General features: G+C 41.8%; 1 protein-coding gene across 1 annotated transcript; it reads right to left on the bottom strand.

The window, feature by feature from the left end:
• Window positions 1–6,720: 6,720 nt before the first annotated feature.
• Window positions 6,721–23,860, bottom strand: acox3 (acyl-CoA oxidase 3, pristanoyl). Its single transcript, XM_079184383.1, has 19 exons — window positions 23,734–23,860; window positions 23,051–23,229; window positions 22,387–22,484; window positions 22,141–22,276; window positions 21,210–21,284; window positions 21,034–21,123; window positions 20,812–20,955; window positions 19,560–19,648; window positions 16,422–16,518; window positions 14,134–14,316; window positions 13,861–13,983; window positions 13,636–13,756; window positions 13,432–13,554; window positions 12,627–12,740; window positions 12,361–12,476; window positions 10,500–10,674; window positions 10,341–10,408; window positions 10,088–10,174; window positions 6,721–7,923 (listed from the first exon to the last, which is right to left on the bottom strand). Exons 2-19 carry the CDS (start codon window positions 23,168–23,170, stop codon window positions 7,804–7,806), a joined length of 2,079 nt encoding a protein of 692 aa, XP_079040509.1. The 5' UTR covers window positions 23,171–23,229; window positions 23,734–23,860; the 3' UTR covers window positions 6,721–7,803.
• Window positions 23,861–26,097: the final 2,237 nt, after the last annotated feature.

The following is a 26,097-nucleotide window of genomic DNA, read 5'->3' as shown; positions in this document are numbered from 1 at the left end:
ATGCTCCATCATGTTGACAACGTATGACAACTCATACTTGTAAACTTGTATATCATGGCACTTGAGTTTACACTTCTTTGGAAGTTAAGGCATCAGTATGTTGTGTTTGTCAGATCATCTAACAGTCCCCAAACCAGAGGTGACGACTCAAGTCACATGACTTGGACTCGAGTCATCTGATGACTTTAAAAATGACTTAACAAGGACTTTCAACTCGACTTGGACTTTAACACCAACGACTCCAAGTGACTTCACTCGGACCTGAAAATGGTTAACTTCCCCCAAGCTCACAGATGAAAGACGATGTTATTTAAAAAGCGTGTGCACGAAAGTGATCAACTTCCCGGTACCGGTAGATAACTGTGACTGCTTTGGAGATGTTGGGTTAATTTACTTGATTTGTTTAGAACGATAATTTAGTCATGGAGAAATAACTAAACAAACTTATGTTTGTGTGTATTGCCAAATCCCTGAAAAAGAACTCTCAACTCTAGACTCCGTTTTTTAGTGAATATTATTAGGACTTACATTTTTACATTTTACATTATACCTCCAGTACAGCTTTGCATTGTGGCTCTGATTACTGCTTGATTATTTGAGTGCATTCTGATATAATGTTTTACTTGATCTCAGAGAAGCGTGATGTGGGGGATTAACCATAAAAAAAATCTCAAACACTAAATTGTTGGATGAACATCCTCTACACCACGAATCAATTCATTTACTGAATCAACTAACGTTCACACTATTCATTCCCAGAAGTTGACACCTAATTCCCCAGATCCACTTTGTTTCAACCAATCCGACAACAAGTTTCAGGAGAAAACCATGAAGATCTAACAACACGTTACACAACACCAGTTGGTGCCATTTACTCTGTTGTTAAAAAGGCATTTCATTGGGCGAAGAGCACACAAGGACTTCTTTAGGACTCAAAACTCAAAGTTTAGGTCTTGGACTTGACTCAGGACTTGCCTGTCTTGACTTGGGACTTGAGTGTAAAGACTAGACACTCTTGTGAGTGAGACAATGACTTGGTCTCACCTCTGCCTGAAACATCTTCCCCCAACTTTATTTCTGATTTAGGTGGGCTGTAAAAGTATGAACAATTCATATAGGGATTGGCAGGGTTTGAACTTCTCCCTCAAACCCCCTGTCTTCATTTTTACTTAAATATGTGAGTCACTTTTCAACAACTGAGGACAAAACTTCGGATGTCTTTGAGGATTGGTTGTGCCGTTATCCCCATTTGAATGATACATCATGTCTCGCCCCTGTGGTTGAGGATGAGAGGACAAAAGGTTGTGGGCCTACCTGACCCCCAGTGAGCTTGACTTGCTTCAGCCTCCAGGGTCACGTTTTTAGGTAAACCAACTGCCCAGTACGAACAAATGAATAGCCATTATTTAAATAATTAGGTCGCTTGATCCATGTTACTATAGAACGACTGCTTTAGCATAGCTTTAACATTCATTGCTTGGCTTAAGACTGACTGTGCTCAAGCTAAGAAACATCCCAGACTTATCTCCGTACTGGACACAGAGATGAAATTGAACTTTTATCTAATTGTTGGCCAACAAAGGCATGTCCCCTTATGTTACCAAAAGTAGGGAATGGGTCATTTTCCATGACGTTGTCACATGCAAAAGACTGTACCACAGCTGCTGAGCCTCTATAATAAACACACGGTAAACATTTAGTAGGTTGAATTCCAAATTGTAAAACATTAATATTCATTTGAGTGCAGTTCGTTCAAATTGTGTTTTCAGGCACCACAGTGAACTCAACGTGTACGTTTGAGAGAGTGTTCAAGCAGATATTAAACACTGTGATGTTATGGTTTATGGTTGGCATGTTTCTTTATTGCTGTACGTCGTCCTTCCATAACCAAATGTGAACCACATGTGTCGATTCAGTTTAAATGATGTGCTCTGTTGGAATGAAGAGCAGAAAATGTGAGCATTTTTTGACAGAGTCTCACCACTGCTGCTGCTCTGGTTCATAACTCTTTGTGCTTTTATGAATAGACTCAAACCAAATGTTTACATGTACGTTGCCAACCAGGCATTTCTCTATATCAGCTTTTGGCAGTTGCTTTTTCCACCAAATAAAGTTTTCACAAAGTAAAAGTGTTTTATTATTATTATCTGTAATCTGTAGTCTTGATGGTGCAGAATTCCAAATTTCTCATCATTTAGCCTTCAAATCTAGGTCACAGGCAACGACTCGTGGGACTCTCTTTGCAGCACAGTAGTACAATACCTGGCTGTGTGGAAACAAGGCTGAGCTCTCCTCATGGCCAGCCATAAACATTCCTGAGTGGAAACAAGCCTCCCGTGCTGGAATGTAGAGGGGAAAACACGAAGGAAACTCTTTTTGGGGTTCAGAGATAAAGTCTCTGCAGACAGACGGTGATCGTTTTCAGACATAATCGATCTTTGCTTCCCAGCTCTCGACAGGTCGTGACTTCATGTTAAGCAGTCTCACACAGGGACGTGGCCAACATGTTGTGTTTCATTATAAAAGTAAAAAGACCAACTTTTGAACTTAATATGTTAGAACTGTCTTTGTTATTCCAAATGTCTGATGTAGAACATTAGGTCGTGTCTTTTAAGTAGGAATCCTAAATATATTCAGTACTCACAAGACAAATCTTACAAACAATGTATTCATTTGATTTATGTTCATATTTTTATGTTAGTTGATGATTCTAAATTGCCTGTAGGTGTGGACGTGAGCATGAATGGTTGTCTGTCTCAGCCTTGCGATAGTCTTGCAACCTGTCATGTGTCATAGCCATATTTGAAGTCATAAAGAAGTAATATAAGGAGAAATTAAAAACATTTTCTTTTTAAATCTCAAGGTATTGTAAGGGTCCAAGGTAATTAGAAGCGTATACGTTCCAGCTAGAAGGCTCCACCCACTCCCTCAGGAGAGCATTGGGATCAGGTGTGGGAAAGGACACACCTGGAGCTGATCTCCTCATCAGGGAGATGAATAAAGGTGACGCAGGAAAGCTGATCAGAAAGAACTTGCGGAGAGCAGGGTCGCGCCTCCCTAAGGTCTCCAGGGTTGGAGAGAATTGAGACCGGTAAGCCGGCTAGCGTCCCGGCTGAAGCACTTTAGTTTGTCTAGTTGTTTGCTAGAGCTCTGGACTGAGCTAGGTCTTTCTGTTTTTCTGTTACTTGGAGTTTTTTAATTAAAGATCCTGAAACCTGCAGAACTGACTGCCTCTAAATGCTGTGCTGCCACTATTTCCTGTGTCCTCCGTACAATCCTGTTACAGTACGCAATGAAAATGTTATAGCATAGTACTGTTTGGTTTTGTAGACGTCAAAGCCATTTTCTCTACCATACAGAAATGAGTGTAATTTATGTGTACATTTTGGTATTTGAATTACATTATTCTCAGACTTGCCACAGTTGCTGGTTTGTGCCAGTGCTGCTGCTCCTCTGTAGAGCTGAGTACCAAGGGCCTGACCTCGGAGCCTTCAAAGATAATTGCGGCCCTGCTCTTACTGAAATATTACAGAAATTGGTGGACCATTTCTACCTATTCAATGGTAAGAAATGCGGTTTTATTTTTTATATGTAGGCCGAAAATGGAAATTATCCAGCAGACACTTGCTGAGGCAATGAAGGCCAACACACTAATCAATTCCCCAGATGTTTGGTGGGTATAGATCTTACTTCTCCCATTCCATTTTGTGGTAGAGTATGCTGTTGGCCCACAAACCACAGTTTTTCGGAGCAAGAGAAGGCAGTTGAGTGTTTGTGTTGGCAGTTGAAGCAATGAGTTAAGATATTTACAACTCAGCCTAAATGGTAAATGAACTTGTACTTGTACAGCGCTTTTCTAGTCTTCCGAACACTCAAAGAGCTTCCACACTACATGCCATCATTCATCATAAATACACCGATCACAGGCGCTACCATTTAAGGTGCCACCTGTTCATCAGGACCAGCTAACATTCATCCTCGCAGAATCAGTAATCTCTTTTAAATCACTTCTTAAAACCTATTTTTACAGACTGGCTTTTATGTGATGTCGTCGTTTTACTGCTTCATTTTTATTTGTTGATTTTACTAAATTATTTAATGTTATTAATTTGTTAGTCTATTTTTATCCTATCAACTGTTTTTCTTGTTTCATCTATTGTAAAGTTTTTACCGGGTTTAACCTTCGTTGTCGTGCTTCGTTGGGTCTCGCTGTTGAGCTTTCTATTATCATTGCCTCGCTTTTGCTGCTTTGTCTGTCAAAGCACTTTGTAAACTCTGTTTTTAAAGGTACTATATCAATTATTATAATTCTTATCCTCTTATTGAAGGACGACCTGCTCTCTCACTGAGCCACAGTTGCCCCCAACAAACAGAGTCACAATGATCTCAACTTTGGCGAGGTCACTGAGGTTGTTAAAAAGCTCCAGGGTTGAGGGAACCTCTGGTCATGGGAATTTGCCCATTCAGTCCCATACCTGTGTTTTGGAGAAGGTGTTTGATCGTGTCCCACAGGGAACCGTGTGAATACGGGTAGCCTGTGATACTCTATCCAGTTCTTGTATCACCAAAAAAGCATTTTCTTTGTGGGTGTTGGAGTTTGCCTCGGCTGTTCCTGTTATGAATATCATAGGGAGAATCCCCAGATGCACCCGAGGAGTGGCGAGCATAAACTGTGACCTCCAGTGTGCACCAGGACAGTTTGCAACCAGATGTGATGATGCGCATCTGAAAGTCTGAGGCCATGGTACTCAATCGGAAGAAGGTGGATTGGTGAAATGACTTTCCTTTGCAGGGTGTCTGAGCTCAAGAGGAGGGACAGGGGATCGGACATCCGAAAAAGGGATCAGCTGCTCTTTTGCACTGGCAGGAATTGGTAGAGGTGATTCAGGCATCTGATCAGCAGGCATCCTGGACACCTCCCTGTGGAGGTATTCTGGGCATGTGCAACTATAGGACCCAGGACATGCTGAGGAGATTGTATCCCATCTGGCCCAAAGACACCTCAGGATACCCTAGAAGGAGCTGGATGAATTGGGACATTTGGGCTACCTTGCAAGTCTAAAAGTCTATTTCTGCTGTCTCCCTAGCAGTAAAGAGCATCCTTGTTTCCATGAGCAAACGTCCTCTAATTAGAGACCACATTATTCATTTTGGTCTAAAAACACAGTTTCAAACATTGACGATAACCTCAATATGGGGAAAGCAGACATGGTTGTGCTGACTCGTTCTGTGGTAGGTTCAAACGGGTATTATGTGGGGCTACAGTGGCTATAAATGTCACCAGCCAGAGAAATGAATGAGTGCGGGCCTATGAGACCATGATAACAGGCTTTCACATTGGCTGCCAGTTGCTCTTGGCTCAGATGCATGTGAGCCCAGCAATCGGCCTACGTTTTAAAAACAGCTGGGTACCAATAAGTAAGTGAAGTAAACTGATAATCGGTCTCTTCTCGTCTGCGTAAAAAGAAAGTCACTCACACATGAAACAGTGAAAACGTCTATATGATCTGTAAAAACATGAACAACGGAGGGCTGGAAGTGTCAATGGTTGGGTTTTCTAACTGTGCATATGTTGAAATCCAGCTAACCACACTGACCCAGTGGGTGTTATGCCATTGAATGAATCTCAAGTCTGTTTTCTTTTATTGACTCCGTTGATGAAAGTGTGAAAAACAAATCCGTGGAATGCTTTCTGTGACTCCTATTGAAGTCGATTTTGAACAGCTGTGCAAATCCATCCAAAGTGCAGGAAACCAAAATATGTCCAATTTAGGCAACTTTGTTACTCCCATACCAAGGTAGACCAACTTTTATCATACAGTGTTGGTGAACTGTGCTTTGTAGAGCTCCATCTGCTGCTATGCGGCAATGAGAGCCACAAAACCACGGACTTTGTCCTCAAATCTTTCATGTGGGGGAATCACCCAAAGTGTGCAGATGAAATGGCTCAAGTGGTTCAGTTTGGATCCATTTATCCAAAAGATAGGATGATAATTTGTGAAATACTTGGGCCAGTTTTTTTTAAGAGTTGCCTTTTTTAGGGGTCTAATAAATATCTGTCAATGAGTCTGTGTAAATACAGCCTAAACACTCCAAAGGTGAATGGGTTCTTCCTTGGCCCGCATGCTTCACCCTCCACCAAGTTTCATGAAAAGTGTGCTGACAAAAGAACAAACCAAACCGAAAACATAACCTTGGTAATAGCAATCCAAACTCACATTTCCCACAGTAAACATGCTGGGGAAACGAGCTGCACGTTTTATGTTATTTGCCCTAAACCAGTTTTAAGTAAATAACCTCTCTTTTACACCTCTTCTCAAATTGACTAAAAGGTCATAATTACCTTTTACAAGGCTCTGAAAGAAGGGGCCGCACCAATAACAAAGTGTGTGTGTGGGTGAGAATATTCACATTAAATAATCTGATGTGAATCACATTGTTGCTCTTACAATGTATAATTTCTTGTCCTGCAATGCGGAGTCTATTCATCACTCTGGTGTTGGGGGTTAATTGGAGAGCTGCCGAGAGTTGAATAAACTTTGCTGTTGTTGCTCCAAAATCTGGGGCTCAAAGGTGAGACTTTAAGTGATCTTTCTTAAAGTCATTGACAAAATCTGTTTTCAATTATCACTTTATATTTCTATTTCGGAGGAGTCCTTTTACATTTGTGCCCCCCCCCCCCCCCCATCCCATCCTTCTTTCCCCTCTTCACCCTTTCCATGCAACATCTTAATTTATGCCAGCTGTCACGAGCTAACATGTAATTTAGCATTTGGCTTTTTTGGGCAGACCTCTGGTACTATAAATGAAGGTTTTGGGTCTCTAAAGAGTTTGACAGGAATGGTGTTTATGTGCGGTCTCCCAGTGAATCAGCAATACAACTCAATGTGAGATTTAAGTTTTTACGACATCCATGTCTGTTAATTGTCTGATAATTGTTCACATTCCCTGTTGATTTTTGAAACATAGCATTATGAACGCTGCATTGTTTGGTCCTTTAAATCGAGTCGTTCAGATTTCACTGGAGCGCAACAAGTACTATAAAGCTCCATCAGTCATGTTATTAAACATATTTAATCTGCATAGCGTTAAATATCAAAATCTAGAGATGAACACAATTACACAATTTAGATTACATTATTTCATTCAATATGAAATCAAATTAAATATATATAAATATCCTTGGAATGGCATTATTGCTGTGTTAAGGACAGAAACGTGGCAAAGTTACTATTCACATGTATAATTCACATAATCACAGTTTACGTCCAATAGAACAGATGATCTGTAATGTTAGCGATTGACTTTCTTTGACACACAAATATTACATCCACCAAGTGTGGCCTGCAGCTGAAAACCCTTCTCCTTTGTACTGACAGAACAATGTGTCAAAGGACTTGAAAATGTCTTCTTGGCATTTCTTTAATCACCAAAAGTTACTTCATTCAAAAGCATTACTTCATTTCATTAAGCCAGCTTAAAATGGAGATTTCTCTGTTGGCTGAACCGGTGTGTTGAAAATCAGCATCAGCATCATAAAACTCCAATGAGTGGAGTCTGTTCTTTCTTAGAGGAAATTGATTATTTAGCTTAAAAATGTAATCTTTTTTTTATTTCAAAGTTTGGTTCAACAGGATTTAAGGTGATATCTTGATTTGATCTGAGTGGCTGGTTCGGTGGCTTTTTGGCAAACGTTTGTGTACATATAGACATTAAAAATTGCACAGTTGGAATTTCTTTAAGGGCACACACACATTTTCAACTTCAGACTCTCCAGACAGTAGTCGTAGTCCAGAGTGGATTCTAGAGTTTCGGCCGGAGGGATCCGACCACGGGCTTATCTGAGCAGAACTCTTTCCACCAGGAAGGCCGTTCCAGCACCTGGCTGCCCTGCATCACCGTCGCCCACAGGTTCTTGTAAAGCTACGTGAAGGAGAAACGAGGAGAGAAGGTTTTTATCTCTGATAAAGCTCCTGATCCAAACAGCTCAGCAAAAGAACTCTGGAACTGGAACCAGTTTCCTAACAGGACTGATGGATGTTGTTGAACACATAGAAAAGGGGGTTGTAGTGTGGGTGGACATCTGCATGATAAGAGTTCCCTCCCTGTTTAATCTGAGCCGCCATCATCACTTCCTGTTTAACCAGACAAACCAACCGCATTAACCACAAGAAGACGCACCGCGGTCATCTCAAGGACACTGTAAACACACTACTGGCCCCTTCCAAATGTCACATCTCTTCTCGACTTCAGACAAACAAACAGATTTGATGGGTTATGGCTCGGAGCCTCGCTATGTTATTTGTACCTGACCGCAGCTGAACAGGAAGTTTGTTTATCTCTTGGGATTAACGTGATGGTGTTTCTGCTTCATTACATTGTTGTTGTTATAAGTTTACAGGAAGACGTGACACATGACCATGGTCGGGAGCTGGGCTATGTGTAATTGGATTTCCCCCCATTGCTGTTGGGAAGCAACTAGATTTAATTAAGATTTATCATGACTCCTATCCAAAGCAATCTGCATTATTAAGCCAGCAACTAGCGTGAGGCCTCAGACACCCAGAGGCCTCATATTAATTGTGCAACAGTTGGTTTCTGGTAACGGCTTTAAATTAAAGAAACCGGTCGCTCAAATCAAACAACCCCATTATTTCTCGCCGGAAACTACATTTTAACATGATTAGATTTAAACATGATGATGATGATTAAAAAGTGAAACTCAAACCGTATGTTGCCTCGTGATGTTTGTTCTACTTAGTTCTGCTTTTAGTCAGCTCCCCTGCTTCATGTGTGACCTACCCATAATAAAGACCCTCAGACATGCAGAAATGTGTTTCCAAGCAAGATGAAGTAGAAAGTAATACAGCAGAGACAGACAGGAAGTCAGTGGTATTAAACTGTAAACTTTGTCAAACTTGCCAAATATTACAGATGAAACATCTAGAAACCAATTTCTCTGCACAAATAAACGTAAACGTGGCCAACCGTGAGGCTGAGGAACAGAATACACAGCGGGTCGTCATCTCTCAGGAAAAACAAACCTTAGTTGAGCCTTTTTTGTGAACAAGGAAGTGCAGAGCAGGACGACAAGTTATGAGCAAACTCATCGCTGGATGTGTTTTCCTGGAAGAGGGAGAGACAGCAGCCAACGCTCTGCTGTCGTCTTCCCGTAATGTGACCGAACCTGAGTGACTTAGTGTCCCAGAGTGGGTCAGTGCGCGTGTGTGTGTGTGTGTGTGGCGGGGGGGGGGGGGGGTGGGGGGCTGTGACTGAGTCACTGTGGTGGGTGTTGTTAACAGCTTATTATCTCGCTCTATAATATTCATCTTACCAATGGGGAAATGTGAAGCGGAAGATAAATACATATTTTTAGAATGACAAGTTCATTTTTCTAATACAACAGTATTTAGAGCCTTCACCATACCTACAATAAAAAACAACCATTTAATGTAAACATGTCTGTAATAATCATAAGAAAACATAATAATTGTATTTATTACAAATGTCCAGGTGGTCTGGCTTGTATCGAGTTCAGATCTCAGTTCCTGAGTTCTGTTAAATTACTGCTGATGAAAAACAAACATTTCCTGATTTTGCTATATTAACACAAAAGCCTTAAATTACAAAATCATAGGGTACTTTATTGTGAATAATTTATAGAGAAGCGTTTATCAGCAGAGCATTGTTAGCGGCTATTTTTTAATAAAACAAGTCTACTCATACTGCAGGGAGGAGGAGGAAGCAGCAAAAATAACTTCTATCGTGAAGAATTCTTAGAAAATGAAATGGTTTTCTCCACCGTCTAACGGCAGCTCCTTTAACCACAAGATACATGCTGTGGACACACATTTGAGGACACAGCCGAGTTCCGATCACAAAAGACGTGTAACCATGGCAATAATGTCTCTGACCTGATAAGAAACGGGAGGCACCCTCTCCCCCCTCAAAGCTCTCAAAATGTCATGTATGACAATTCTCCCATTATTTATGCTCGCGACTTTAAATACTGAGCTATAATTAGGCTTAATGTCTAATATAATATATTAGGGTGTGTGTGTGTGTGTGTGTGTGTGTGTGTCTTTACCTGTCCATCAGCGTTGCCTATGGGCGAGTGGAGAATGAAATCAGAAGGTGCAAAAACATCCACCAATGCTACGGCATCGTCCTTCAGCTGGAGGAGACAGAGCAGTGTAGGTTGAGCTTAAAAGTCGGTTAGAGGAGCAGAATCTACCAGAGCCATAACTTTACAAAGGTAGGAAGTGTAGAAGGACACAAGAAAGAGGCCAAATGACAAGACACACCATGAAATAGTACAAGAGGATGGAATGTTTCTGTACCTGGGTGCAGAGAGTGAGAATGGCCATCTGGACCAACTCTGAGGGCTTCCTTCCACTCAAGTACTCACCTGTACGGGAACAAAACTGCGTTACAAATATCAATACAATACAAAGTGTTATCTAGATGGATGCACGCGGCGTGTGGAGTACGGTACGCACCCTGGTAAAGTGTGGCCATGTGGCTGCTGAGGCTCCACAGCCCATACAGGGCGCACAGCTTGCTCAATACAGGTCTGAGACCAGCAGGTGTGTCCTCATCAGTGGTCAGATCATGAAACCTCTGAAGGCAGTTGTGTTCTATGTAGGCGATGGCCAGGGAACGGCAGTAGTAAACCTAAACGCACACACAGAATATTTGAATCTGTTGACAGCGCAGAGGCATAAAAACATGCAATATTGTTGTTTTTGCATTTCTGCTTTCAGAAACCATAAACCATATTCCACGAGCCCAAGATCTTTGTGGAATAAACCATAGACTGTACATAAGAAGTGGCCGTAGCATCCTGTCGTTACCCATTGGTTTGTGGACTGCTGCTTTGAAGTCTCAAGTTCGACATTTTGGCCATCGCCATCTTGGTTTTTTTTTTGCAACCAGCGAACCAGTGACCATATTTGGACTGTGGAGGAGTGAGAGAGACGCCGTGTACGGCTCTGGTAGAGACCTGTCAATCACTGTAGCCCCGCCCTAAAGCATCCCCTGCTTTATGGTCTGTTTGACTCTAAATGGACCATCATTTACTAAATGAACATCATGCTGTATTGAAGAAGACTTGAAACTAGGGATTGAGACCATAAACTCATGTTTACAATGTTTACTGAGGGAATAAATCAAGAGAGAAGTAGAGTCATTTTCTCATAGACTTCTATACAACCAGAGGAGTCGCCCCCTGATGGACATTAGAGAGAATGCAGCTTTAAGTCAATTCCGCATTAGCTTCACTTTTCAGAACCAGAGGTTGCCATCTGGGATGAACACCACCAGTCAGAAAAAGCTGCTCTCATGGCACGCTAGAACGCTAGAACGCTAGAATGGGCGAAAGGCGTAGACGGTTTTATGCAGTTCAGGTTACAGCGAAAACATCATTCCGAGATAGCTACTCTCACTGCTAGTGCTGTTTTCACACAAATTAGATAGCTCCAATTAGCTACTTTTTACAAAAGATATATTAACAAGGGAAACTAGATACAAACAAAACAGTGGATAGCTGCTTTTTAATCTGCATATAGATTAAAAAGATTATAAAATAAGATCATTTTTGGGGTCTTTTGCCTTTAATGTAAAGGAATAAGTGAATATATTACAAATTTCTGGTATTTGCGCTGTGAACGACATGACCGGACCTTTCTCATATTATTTGACAACAACCAAGTGTTTTTAAACACACTACTTTATTTTTGTACAAATATAGTCACACTGTACATTCATCTTTACCGTCTTAGACTTGGTTTGTTAAGTGTGTACATGTGCAGTTTTTCCAACATCCTGAATGCTTAACTCTAGAAACTGTTACATTTCTACAATGAACATTAAAACATGAGCGCGTGTCATATTAATGCTAACCAAAACAAGTCAATGACTGAATCCAGTGACACACACATTTCCCAGAACCACAACACACGCCCGTCTGACACTGAGCTCCAGCCTGCATCACATTCATTTGTGACATAATAACGCAAACCAGATGAAACTCTCCCGTTTAGCTCAACACCATTTATTCTGTTTCTGATCAGCCGGTCTGGAGACATGAAACATTAGGTCTTATCTTCTCATATTTCCTGAAAACTAGTATATTTGAAAGAAGGGACAGTGGAAAATAATAAATACACGAGATAATAAAGAACCAAATTATCCAAAAAGGTGTTTGTTTATATAAAATGTCTTCACAGCTTGATAACAATGCTCCGGGGAGAAGACAGCATGCGTCCCGTGTTAAACTCTACAGCCATCAAGGACTCCTAACAAACTAAATGAGATGTCCTCCACAGACCCAAAGGAAGGAGGAAGGTGTGAGGGTCTCACCTGGCTGTTGTTGCGGGCCTCAAAATCATCCTTCCCCAAAGCCCTCTGTTGTTCGAGCCTCCTCCGGCTCTCTTCCAGCAGGAAACACACCAGCCACTTATAAGCTGCCAGTGGCACTGATGTGACAACAAAACAGTATATTCACTAGGTTAAACTGAGAACCCACTGTGGAAAAACTGTACCTGCAATATTTAGATAACTGGTTGAGGTATATTTAGAAACCCCGTTGACTTCAGGGAATAACCCCTTCGGAATTCTAGGAGTACCTGCAGAGTCCAGGCACTCTTCCATTGTTCTTGCCGTGAACTTGCTTCCCAGGATCTGTTGGGAATCATCCAGGAAATCCACAGTGTGGAGAGGAGACTCAATCCGCACACCGTCTGAAAGCAGACAACACAGCAGCTGAGACTTCAGAGATCAATCAGGACACTAGGGCAGGCCACATTCCACTGTTGACACGACACCAGTTCAGAGAACAGACGAGAGTACCAAAGTGGCAGCAAACAGGAATTTTACCATGAAGAACACGGGAGTTGCTGGTCTACCGCTGCCTGCATTATTATGTCTTTAGTGTTTTTAAGGGATTGTTTAGAAACTCACACAGTAAGACAAACTAACCGATGGAGGCGGCGATACAGCAGAACTCCAGTGTTCTGTGAGGTAGAATGACATGATTCTATTCAAAGCAGTCTGGTGGCTTGAAAGAGACATTACAGATGAAGATAACAGCTTCACCTACCGTCTTAAAAGGGCTGTCTGAGAGCAAGATAAAGCAGAGAAAGTATTTTAAATATAGCGTACGCTTAAATTGATATCGACTGATTTTGAGGTATCTGAAATAAATGTAGCTGCTGTCTGTCCGTAGCAGTACATTGCTTTGCTCCCGTGCTGGTACTCCAAACTCAACGGAGGCACCCCTTATCACCAATAAGTCATTACCAATCAACCCTTGAACAGAACTCCATTTTAAATTCAGCCTCTTTGAAGGAATCTTGGTGGCAGCTACGGCTCTACTTCTCGCCAACTGACACTAAAAGCTTGTAATAATCCCTCAGTGTACGGTGGACTGACCGCGGTGTTTAGCATGGAGCCAGCTGAGCAGGTAGTTGCTGGTCTGTTGCAGCAACACATTGTTGTCTCCTTCGTATGTGCAGTTTGGATCGTTGTCATTACGCAGATCACCCAGCCGGTTCACTGAAAGAGAGAGGCGGTAGTTAGGTCTCTGAGCGAGCGTGCGTGTGTGTCTGTATGTGCGTCTTTGTGTATGAGACTGACTGGCCAGGTATCCATGTCCACCGCACGCCTCCCTGCACTCCTGGATCCCCCTCTGAGCGGTCCACGAGCCCAGTGGTTTACTGGAGCAGCCTATGGCATGGATCTCCCTGCCCATCGCTGCCTGCAAAACACACACACAGCACACAGCAGACACATGAGACCATAGTTCATACAGAGGGACAACTGTGGATATGGACACACACATTGCACCTCATCTTAACTCACCTGTCTTTCACTCTTGTCCCTCATCATCTGTCCAAGCTGAAACTCAGCGAAGTTCATGAAGATGGATTTGGTGAAGTGTTCAAGAGCATATGCTGCTGCCAGGTACGGGATCAGACGCCATTGCTGAGAAAAAAAATAAAAAAAGGGAGTAGCGTCACACTCTGAGAGATGTACTTAAGTAACATAGATTTAGACACCTTTTGTAACATTGACACGGTACTCTCTACTTTGATAAGGTACTGTACATTCAAATCCACTCCCTCGCATCCTGACCTGTAACTGGTACTCCAAAACAGGAATCTCCTCCGTGTCTTTGGGTCCAAACTGTCTCCTGGTGGCTGAGAAGCGGATGGCGACAATCAGAGCCAGCTTCAGGTTGACTAGAGCCATCCTGGTGATGGACACCCTGCCCCCTGACAGGGCACCAAGAGACTCCCCAAAGCGCTTGTTGGGGTCCTGAAGAAGAGACAACATACGACGTAGAGACATGAGGAACAACAGAATAAAAGAGGAAAATTCCCTTGGTTCTATCATAAGCCTACAAGATTTTGGTATAATAAAAAAGAAAAGCTGCTTAAGACATAGGAAAATAGGAAATGTGTGCAGAAAATCAAAAATCCCCCAAGAACAGCTCAGAACAATGACTGTTGCTCTTTCCCGTCCAACAACGTTTCCATGTCCAGGTGTGACACGGTGTTAATCAAATGACGTCATCATTGTTTACTCAGCCTGGTGGCATGTTCCCTTCAAGACCTGGGATGCATTCAATCCCTGAAATGTCCAAGAACATTCCCTGCATGCGCTCATGTGTGAAAGGAAGCAGGGATCGACATTCAAGACAATCTGTAGAGCCAATTTCCCATGAAACAGATTTAATACTGATCCCTCAATATGATCTTTATAAGGAAACAAGACCATCGACAAGGAGATTGTCCATTTCTAAATGGTTATTCCCAATGCTCATCATCGGTGCCACCGGGTCGGATTCTGCGCATCAGATTATATTATGCCAGTTCACCAGAAATGCCTTCAGCTCAGACTCCGGCGGCGGGGCCTCTGGCCGGCGGACCAACTTCTCTAGCTTGGTGGTGCAAGCCTCTGGCCTGTCCCAGCTATTCACTCCTCTCATGAGGTACCAGAGGACTTTTCCAGGCCTGGTTGTCATTACCAGCATCTCCTCACGACGTTCATATGGGAGCTCATTAAATCACTGCAGCAGTGAAAAGCAGCCATAATGTGAAGACAGCGTTTGACTGCCCAAAGGTCAAAGGTTCATTTGTTTATGCACATCTGTGCCCGCATGTGTTTGCAAAAAGAAGTTTTTTGAAAAGTTTGTAATTGGGATTTGCAGCCGAAATAAACATTGTAGAAAATGCATGCGTATAAATCTACATACAGAATAGTTCCAGTATAATCATCGTCTCTCATTAACAGATCCCCCACTCACACAGCATCCCCCCATGATGAAATAAACAGACATACAATGACCTCATTTAGATGGACACAAATGAGAATATAAGTTAATTAACAAAAGAAAAAAGATTTTCACTCGTACTTGGACTGCTTCAACGTTTTTAGTGAGGGTCTCTGAGACTTCTGCCTTGGCTGAGCCGGCCAGCTGTGGCTCAGGCTGTACAGTCGGGTGTATTTTAATGGACAGGTATCAGCTAAAATGAAGCCAAACCAAATCGCATCCTTTCTTCACTTCACTAGGTTTTGTCCACCTCAGTCTGCTGGTTCTTCAGCAGTGCTCTCCTCCGCTACGGCCTGACGCTCATTAGCATTGGCAAAAACTGGCTTTTTGGTCAGTCAGTCCTCCAAATCCTCCCAGAATGCCGAGTATATTCAATGGTAAAAGAGATGGGACAGGTTGCAGTTATTGTTATCAACATTAAATTTGAAGTCTTGGCAGTTCATCGGATCCAATGCTTCAAGTAGAGAGATTTGCCATTACATAGCACATGTGTGTTGTTCCAGATAGAGGTTTGTTGTGGGATAGAATAATGAGTCTATGAGTTTCAAGCATAACAGTACTTGTTCCTGAAATACGTTTCATTGGCTATTTTTCAACCTAAGTACCGCCCTCTTTCTTAACAAACCTCTGAGGAGAAGAAACCAAATATAATGTAGCAAGAAAAGATTTGTAGCCATTATATTCTCAACACAGCATTTAAACATTCAAAAGCTTGTTGACCACCATCTTTGTATTCTTGATCTATTTCTGATATCTTAATGTAATTTTGTTAATTTTCAGTTGCATATCTTTGGTTTAGTTATAAAAGAGTATCTTTGGTATCTATAGGAAAGAGTCTTTGGTTGCTTTCCATACTACATCCAGGTGATGCCTCCTCACAAACTGCCTGATGAGCTGGCGGCTTCATCCTTCTTCTCTCCTCCCGATGCCTTAACCTTTTAACCTCTAAGCCTATTTTGAGCCCATCATGTGAACTGAATCAAAATTACATTCAACCCAAAAATTCTTTTCATCCACAAACTACCGTTAAAAGGCTTGGAACTTTTATTGAGTGCTTTCTTTAGCCACCAGTGGACATCTTACTAACCTTGAATGGTGTAACGTAGCGGCCATCAGGAGTAACATCTCCAGTCTTGTTCAGGAGATTCTCCCGAGGGACCCTCACATTATGAAACAAAGCAAACCTGAAGGGAAAAAGATGGAAAGGCCTTTGGTTAAAAATATACTGATAACACCAAAGCAGGAGATACATTGACATTATAGTGTTTATGTATTTCTAAAGCAAACTTATAAAAGGCACATTTTGTGCGCCATGTTCTTCTTAAAAATTGAAAATTCGCCGGTGGCCGTCTAATCAGCTCTGATGGTAAATGCAGTCCACTGAAGAAATAAATTCCCCTGTGGGTGCTATATTGACTGAGCAAGCTGATCTCCCCGTACCACCTGGAGATTAAAACCACCCAGAACATAATTGGAACCCATCTACCAAGCATCAGTAATATCAGTGAGGTGGGGTGCCTGCGCAGAGCCAAAAGGCTTCTGAAGAAAACACCCACCAGCAGCAGCCTGATCACCATGCAGACGTATCCGCTGCCGTATCACCAGACAACAGTGCAGCTTCTTTCCTCAGGCAGTAAAACTCATCAACTAACCCTTCACCGTAACAAAAAGTCTAAGGGACTACATCTTGCATTTCATTGTGCAACCCTTTGCAAAACGACAGTAAATAAATCTGGAACGTGTGTCCAGGTGAACGTAAATCTTGGTGTGTCGGTTTTATAATACTACTTTGCTACTTCTACTACTTAACGCTGTTGGCCCAAAACACTGAAATGAAGCAGGACACCTAACCAAACTTAAAAGATAGCCAGGGACTAGGGAAATAAAACAGAGCACAGTTCTTTTCTTACAATTTCATCCTCAATGTCACAACCTGGTAAACTGCTGTGACCTTGACAGAATCTGATAGGACAGAGCTGGAAACCCTTTTAAACCTTGAAGTAGCTAAAACAGAACACAATTCATCGCCCACTTTGTGTGTCTATGTACCAGCAGACAAAGCCCAGGTGCACTAAAGGCCATACATATTATAAAAAGCAAATCACCTCGAAGACTGTGTTTCACATTCGCTAAAGGCCACAACATTAGGGACCATAATGTTAAATCTTTATTTACAATAAAAGTCAAAGAGGTTACTGAACAGGTAACTGACCATTATCAGCATTGACCAAAATGTAATAATAATTTTCTAGAGCAATATTCATAAGTTCTTCAAACAAAACGACATATAGAACTACAACAGAAGACGTTAAAATGATATCAAACAACTTTTAGCGGCAAAGATTTAAAAATAATAATAATAATTCTATTCATCTTCTGATTTATCGCCTCAGTATAAGAAAAAGTACTGAGGTTTAATACCTGCCTCATTTACTGTGATTTTTCAAGAAGCTTGACCCAATAAATATTAGAACTGGATACATGACTTACCCACACTGTATAGGACTGTTTGATGAGAGATATTGGAGAAAACTGCTTTTCTGCACGTTTTAGTAGCAGTCTCAAATGTGTCCTGCAGGTCTGACCTTCCTCTGCTTTAAACTTTGAATGTAGCTCCACCTAGCTGCTTTAGTGAGGTACTGACCAGTGGGAGGGGAGGGGAGTGTGTAGGATGGATAAAACCACAGCACTTTGAATTATAACAGAAGCATAAGTGCTGTTTCAAGATGGCCATATGAGCCTCTTTGTCTTTCTATTGTCTCTGCAAATTCATAAATAACTTGTAAAATATTGATCAAGTCGGGCCCACACTAAGTAAACTGGATTGTAAAACCCGACCATTCATTTGAAGGCTTGAACTGTTCCCATTTGAGCAAGATCATGGCCGATACACACCGCAGCGGCAATTCTGCATCGATGAATGAAAGTAAATGGTGCTTCAAGCTAAACGCAGCGGAAAAGTTAATCAACAGCAAAATTGTGTTGGAAGCTGGTACAAAACAAAAAGGTGAAGATAGAACGGAAATGAGTGAGCTAATAATAGAAGGGTCACCACGAGCCGACAGTCAAGAGGTAGAGTCCTCATTTACAGTACAGCAGAGTCAATAAATAAAGAAATAATCCTAGGCACCTCACAGCTCAACAATAAGGATTGCCTGCTTGGGGGCAAGTAAAACGCCACCTCGGGTAAATCTAGCAACTCACCTGCCCAGAATGAACTCAGGAGTGGGCCTTCTTTTACATTGGATGATTGTTGTACCACTGTACAGCCCTTTGGTCAACTTCACTGTATCTTTAAATGTGCTCTATCAATAAACTAAATATGAAACTTAAGTGATCTCTTCTCATCTCTATTGAGAGTTGCACATGTGCAGTACTGATGGGGCACGTGTGGGAAAGGGCGACAGGTAAAGACAAAGTTTATGAGCTGAAGTACAAGCGAGCATTTCAATCATGCTGGACTCAGGAGTTCAGTTGGAGGGCGATAGAGGATGTGGGATAAACTCTTTCAGAAGACTTTCAGAGCTCAGTAAAAGCAGCCAGCTCCTGCATCTGTTACAGCCACTCACTTTCCTCTGGCCTCATTTTTGGAACAGAGCCATCTCTCTCTGTGTTTCAGGTCTGCCACGCCCCCTTTCAGTGCCTGGAGCGCCCACACCTCAACTTCATCAGACCGTCAGTGGAGCCGCATATCAACCCCCAGAACCAGTGCTCCTGCCCTTTACGGCCTTTGAGCGGTTTGTTGGCTGCTGCTGTCGTGATCTGATTCTTACTGCTGAAACTGGTTTTCATAGCTCTAGTCCCGTTTTCTCCCGTTCTGTGGATGGTTTCTTTCCGTAGACCTAGTCCGTGTAGGGGTTTTATTTTGGCCTTGGGAGACTCACTCCACTTCAGCGATTGCATTTGTTTTATTTCTGTTAATCAATGTTCTGTCAGTAAATGTTTAGTGTTACTTTTAAAGTGTTCCAGCAACCTTCTCTTTATTTTGGTTCCATTTTTGCAATTGTTTTGGGTTAACACGTTACGTTAGTCCTTGCGTTGCCTTGGACAGAACATATAGACTGTAACAGTGTCCGATAAGCACACGTTAAAAAGACAATATACAAGACCATATGTAAGGCTATAGAGTCAAACAGGATAACGATCAACACCTAAATCATTGTACAAGCCACTTAAGAAGGAATGTGTTGGTGAGGTCCCGATGTCTCCCTCTGCGGTCACCTACCCGTTATCCAGTCCGTTCTGGCCCAGCTTCTTGCCCATGTCTCCAACCAGCACACCGGGCAGAGCGAGCAGGGTCTTGGGATCTCTCACCTGCAGTACAACGGTTATAGATTCACTGGATGGGACATATCTCAGTGAAGTCAGTCTGTGCAAAAATACACGGAGTCAATGTAAATATTTAACACTATTAACTTGTCATAATATGTTGTCTGGCTGACATATTTCAAAGGCATCCTTGTTAAAATGTGCACGTTTTATGCTTTTTCAGAATCCAAACTGTTGTGTGTTGCGCATGATTAATACTTAAGTATAACCTAGTGTTCTTTAGGGTTCATCCTGCTCCTTATTTTACGAGACTTTAATTGCTTACAATGATTAAACGACTTAAAGTTCAACTGTTTCCAGCACTGTAACTTCATTTCACTTCCTTAATGAGCCTTCGACTGCTTTCTTAACTTTCACTTCAACTCCTTTCGATGCTTACACTTCAAACTACATTGGGTCTAAAGAAGAGCAGCACTTGAAACTTTAATAGTGGATCTGCAAATGAATTGCACTTCAGGGAGCTGCGATGTGTGAACCTCTATTTATATTTGAATGCCACTCTTGTGTCTGTGTCCGGACTATTTGGAAGAGAGAATGCTAAACTGAAGCTAAAGTAACAGTTGAATGATTCAAAGACTGTCGCACATACGAATGCCATTTCATGGGGTAACAGTTATTTAGATTATTATCAGTTATTAATCACATGAACAGAGATCATTTCAGCAAAAGAGGACCTCATTATGTGAATGGAGCCTCTATGTGAAACATGATGTGTGTGTGCTGAGCAGCCATCTATTTAAAATTGGTCAAAATCTTTTTTTAAAGGCACCCAAATTCTTTGAATTTCGTCTTTTAACCAGGTCTTAGTATCACAGTAGCTCTCCAACTGGATCAATAATTGTAACTCGACTTAAAACTTCAGCTGATTTGTTATGACATCAAATGTTATTTCAACTACTTTCACTTCATTACTTTGAAACACTTCACCTGCTTTCAGTGAACAAGTCCAGAAATTGTCAACTTCTCTGGATTACTTGTTTGTACAAAGTACAAGATGACTTTGTATTTTTCCCCATCGTCACACTGCACTGCCCTCGCAGACTTGGGTAACTGTCTTATAATCTGCAGCTGTGTGACGTCCCATCGGATTAGATTCTGATAATAACCAGCTGTAACTTGTTGAAGGAGTCGAAGGTCAAGAGTCTTACCGGCACAATGAAGGAGTGCAGGCCGTGGCGCACCTGGTCCGGTGTGTAGAGCTGAGCGAACACCATGGCGTGGGTCGCGGTCTTGCCCAGGTTCCCCACCCAGAACTTGGCGGCCTCAAAGTCCGGAGAGTTGATCACAAACTCCTGCCGAGGACAAAGTTAAAGCTCGACTGCAACCGGGGATGCAGCTGGACATTTAGGAATGTGTACGTGTGTGCTGACCTGGGTGGCGGGGTCATATGTTGCCGTGGTCCTCATGGCTCTGGTGTTGCTGCCGTGGCTCAGCTCAGTCAGTGCAAAGCAACCATACGTCTACAAACATACGCGATGATGATGAATGTCACCTGAGTGAGATTAGGTGGAGCGATTGGCGGAGCAAAGCTGTGCCGAACTCTTACCGTCATGTCTTCGGTATTTTCGACATACTTGCGGTGTCTTGCCGATCCTGTGTTGGCAATACTCGCTCCGAACATCTGAAACAGAAGAAGATGTTCGCATCTGTTACTGGGATGAGACGGTGACTATGAAAAGGGAAGGAAAAAAAGACTCCGACAATGCTAGCAGCGAAGTGGACCTGTAATGCTCGTTACACACCAAAGAAGAAGAAAATGGACAGTCAACTTAATTATTCACAGATTTAGGAGTCAACAGCTATGCTAGCAGCTCTAACATGCTAATGTTTAGTGGGCGATTTTTCCATGTTCACCATCTTAATTTAGCACGATGCTAGCATTAGTTAGTACTAAAACCAAAGTACAGCGCAGGCTGATGGGAAATGTTTTACTTTTTATTTTTACTTGATGATGCACTTATTACATCCTGTGAGAACCGTGAACATCTGTATCAACTGTGATGGCAATATTGTTGAGCTATTTCAGTCTGGACCAAAGTAGCTAACCGTTCGACATCGTTATTCGTAGGGCTACGGCACTAGCTGGGGGGGACTTGGTTAAGTAGCTTTAAAGGTGATATGGATTATTTATAAAAGGCAATTACAAGCCATTTTGTTGTTTCAGGTGGACGACTAGTTGCATATTGGAGAATAATAAAGGTGAAGCGGATCACAAAAATCACGTTTCGGATTGTCTCCAGACTATTTTTACACCAACTCCCCCCCCAAAAGAAATGAACAGCCTTTAGGTCATTGTCAAAAATTCTAAATCTTATCCTTTGGATTTCAATCAAATACTATAAGCTGCTTAGAGCTAGTGTTAATAAGTTTAAAAGGTCATAATTCCCTCTTATATCTATTTATATTGCTGTGAAAACATCTTCAAACCACTGGATTTATTCAAGTTTCTCACCAAAACTTGCAAAATGCAAACTCACCCCTTTGTTGAGGAAGTACTTGGCCGAAATGGCCCAGTCATACATGCCCAGACAATCACTGAGAGCCACAGTCTTCCAGGGGTTCGCCATCACCTCGTCTCTTGTCAGGAAATCGTAGCGGAAGAGCTGCTTCACCCTGCGGATGTTTAATCAGAATCTTTTTATCCCCATGTACATTATATAGAAGAAGATGCGATGTATAACGGAGGGTGTTGCTGGTGGTAAAATGTTACTGTATGATGATACCTGAGGAAGGTCCGCTCTCTCATTTTCTCTAGAGGGACGTCTTCCCCGGGCTGACGTGCAAACAGAGGGTCATCCTCAAGTGTCTTTAACACGTGTCGCTGCAGCACAGAGAAGCAGAGAAATGTACCGGATATGATGCGGAGGAACATTTAGATGACTGTCGGCACCAAAAATGTGCTTGTTAGTAAAAGTTAAGGTGCTTGTCATGAACATCACGTTACTTACGTACGTAACGAACGCAACAACCCAGGCCCTGATCTTTTCCTGAACTGAACAAAGTATTTTCGACCTTGTTCAGAAGTTGTTCTGTTTAGTTTAGTTAACCGCCTGTTGGTGGCTTACCTGCTGCAGTGTCTTTTTTATAAAGATACTACCAGTGGGAGTCTTAACAGCGGGGCTTTACTACATTAAAACCAGAGGCAGGAGCAGCTTGGTGACATGTGTGCCACATCACCGCGGGTTTGATTTCCAGCCTCGGGACCTTTCGTCGCATGTCCTACCCCTCCTCTACCTCTCTCCATTTGCAGCCTCTCTACACTGTCATCTGTAAATGCCCCTCCAAAAGAAATTTAGAAAAATAACTTTGCATAACTATTTAACTTAATGACAAAAAAAACTGCAGATATAGTCCCAACTACAGAGAGCATTTGATGCTGACAGCTACCTTGAATGCCAGGATGTCCTCTCCATCTAAGAAGAGGAGCATGTCCTTCCAGCTGAAAGAGGCTTTTTTCCTGTAGAAATCCAGCGGGCCACTGGGAAGGTCGGCCACGTCATGATCCATCGTCTGGTGTTCGGACCGAAGCGGTTCACTGCGCAGGGTCGCGAGGCACTTTGCTCTCTCTGGGAGGAAATCAGATCCGTAGTTAAGTACCCGTACAACACAGTTTCTAACAATCTTAATCACTTTAACTTAGTTTAGTTGCAACAAGACCTTTAGTAATATAGCTGATAATATGGGGAATATTACCTTTATGAATGTGTTTAATCCTTCAAGTTATTAAACAGAAATTCTGGGTAAGAAATGAAAAGTCTGTGCAGACAGGTTGTTGACGTCCCAGGTAACGTTAGTGAGAAACTCTCACTGAACCTCCACTCGGAGAGACACGTCTTTTCTTTCCACTAACGTTACGTTACACACTGTTCATATGAACGTAACGTTAGCTAAAGCGCTAATGTTCCGATAGAAGAAGAATTGACGTCTTTATAAACAGTTAGCGGTTGTGTTAGGTAGTAGTTTTAAATAAACTCTCAACACTAACGTTACACGGTCATTTATATCAGCAGTTAAAGTGTGTTTTTATTAGAATGTCAGCTAAAAAAAAAACAAATTCCGTTGAGTCTTACCTTATAGTTCAGTGTCAACTTTCCCTGTTAATACCGCCCGTCAAAATATACCTGGGTCCAGCTAGGTTTCGTAACTGTGCCAGAGGTGCCTCCTTATCTTATCTCCTTCTTCTTCTTCTTCTTCTTCTTCTTCTTCTTCTTCTTCTGTAGTGTTTAGCTACAGCTTGCATCCTATTGGTCGCACTACTGCCATCTTCCGGTTTCAGTCAGTTCCTTTGTTGTCCCACCTCCTAAACTCTCCCCATTGGTCCCGTTTCTCGCGAGACGTTGGTGAAGCGCCTTCTCCTCAGATTACTTGAGCCCCACTCCAGTACATTCTTTAGCTCTCTTCCTCTCATCCGTATATCATAAATCTATTGTTCTTTCTTGCTTAATTCTATAAACATAAGTGTAAGTTTACAAGCTTAGTGTCCCCTTTTTTCTCTTTCTTTATATTATTTTTATTTGTATTTGTTGTGCTTTTATTTCTATCTTTCTTATCCTCTGCGGTTGCCCCCCTGGCATGTTAGTTTGAATGTCTGTATTTTTGCCGTTTCCCATTGACAATTTGTGAAATTGTACATGTGTAATTGTTATTGCAAAGTTGTTGCCATACTCAACTCCTCCTTATGATGCCCTTTCCCTCTGGTTTGGATAACTTTATACAGATGTCTATATATTTTTTCTTTAGTGCTTGTTTAGCTAGTTTGTACACTTTTTAATTTCCATTCTTTTTTTAATTGGTTAAGTAATGTGACAAAAAAAAGACATAAACATGGAGGGTAGACATACAGACAGTAACATAAAGCAGTTACGATAACGTAGGTAATGAAATGATACGAGTCCAGGAGTTTAGATTACAATTAGATTGGGTTAAGTGTGGCCTGTGTGTGTGTGTGTGTGTGTGTGTGTGTGTGTGTGTGTGTGTGTGTGTGTGTGTGTGTGTGTGTGTGTGTGTGTGTGTGTGTGTGTGTGTGTGTGTGTGTGTGTGTGTGTGTGTTCATGTAAGAGACAACAGTATATGTCCGAGTAGTGAGATATGTGGCAGAAAGACAAAAGATGTAGTGGAATAGTTGCAGTGGTACAAATAAATATATGCTTCAACAGCAATTTTCTAATAATAATAATAACAAAGCAATAATTATAATAACCATCATAATAGTTTGATGATTAGATTGACATAGCAATTAGGTGCGAGGCCAGGGCAGGGCAGTGAAGGTAAGCGAGAGGCCCACCTCCAGCCTCAGTAGCCTCACTTGTACAGAACATTACTTTCGTCTTTACAACTGATAAATTAAATCCCAATTTCTTCCCCCACATTTTTAACTTGTTATATCCCTTCTTGCAATTTTTGAACTAGATGTTCCAAATTTCTTTTATAAGCCCCCATTGTCCGCAAATAATGATATTCCCATATCTGGTGATACCGTTCCAAAGATGTCATTTATTGCAATTGAGAATAGTAGGACCTACCAGTGGAGTCCCATTTCTACCTCATATGTCCCTGACAAATCAGCTCCTATGTTACCTGAATAGTTCTCTGATTTAAAAAGTCCATTATCCAATTAAAGAGTTTTCCACTGATTCACATTAAATGCATTTCTATCAAAAGTCCTTCCCTCCATAGCTCATAAGCTTTTTCTACATCAGAAAACACTGCTGCCACAGTTTCTTTATTAACTTTCTTACCTCATCTTCTCAACATAAAATGTAATTCAATTGCCTCAGGTCCGCCGGTGCACACACTCTGAAGACCATCAGGACCAAACAGCGGACCTGGGGTGACAGGGCCATCTCAGCTGCTGCACCCCCCCTCTGGACCGCCCTCCCCATCCACATCCGTGAGGCTCCCTCCCTATCATCAAAACCCACCTCTTCAAACTCGCCTTCACCTGCTAACCCCTGCACCCTCCACTACACGACCCATTCCGCACAGCTTCTCCAGTTTTCTTTTCTTTTTTACCAAAATGTTCTGTTTGTTTGTTTTGTTTGCTCCGCTGTCTTTCTTTTGTCTTTGTTCTGTCTGTCTCTGCCCTATGTAAAGCGTCTTTGGGTATTTAGAAAAGTGCTATATAAAATTAAAGTATTATTATTATTATTATTATACCCAGTACTCTAAAGGGACTCCCTTGTTTTACAAAAGTAACATAATCCTCTCCTTGTTCTTCTTTCCTATCTTGCCTATTGGCTACATATTCAAAGTCTAAATTTGGTTTGAACATGATTTTTCAGGTTCAGAACATCTGGTTTCTCCCTCCTGCAATCTGTACATTTCTTAAACTCCTGTCCATTAGCAATCCATTTTATGTATTAAAATTGTTATTATTATCACCAATACACTATTCTTGGCTTGCCTGCAAACTAAGATTATCTCTTACTTCCTCC

This window comes from Pholis gunnellus (genome assembly GCF_910591455.1).
Source record: "Pholis gunnellus genome assembly, chromosome: 23".
Classification (NCBI taxonomy): Eukaryota; Metazoa; Chordata; class Actinopteri; order Perciformes; family Pholidae; genus Pholis; species Pholis gunnellus.
Note: the sequence above shows the minus strand (reverse complement) of the source record. Positions and strands in the feature narration are given on the sequence as shown.

Excerpts from the sequence above, each read along its gene's own strand:
- acox3 (XM_079184383.1), bottom strand. The coding sequence starts at position 23,170 with ATGGATCATGACGTGGCCGACCTTCCCAGTGGCCCGCTGGATTTCTAC. Across the intron at positions 21,124-21,209 it reads AAAATACCGAAGACATGACG|ACGTATGGTTGCTTTGCACT; the intron begins GTAAGAGTTCGG and ends GTATGTTTGTAG. Across the intron at positions 13,555-13,635 it reads TGGACATGGATACCTGGCCA|TGAACCGGCTGGGTGATCTG; the intron begins GTCAGTCTCATA and ends TCTCTCTTTCAG.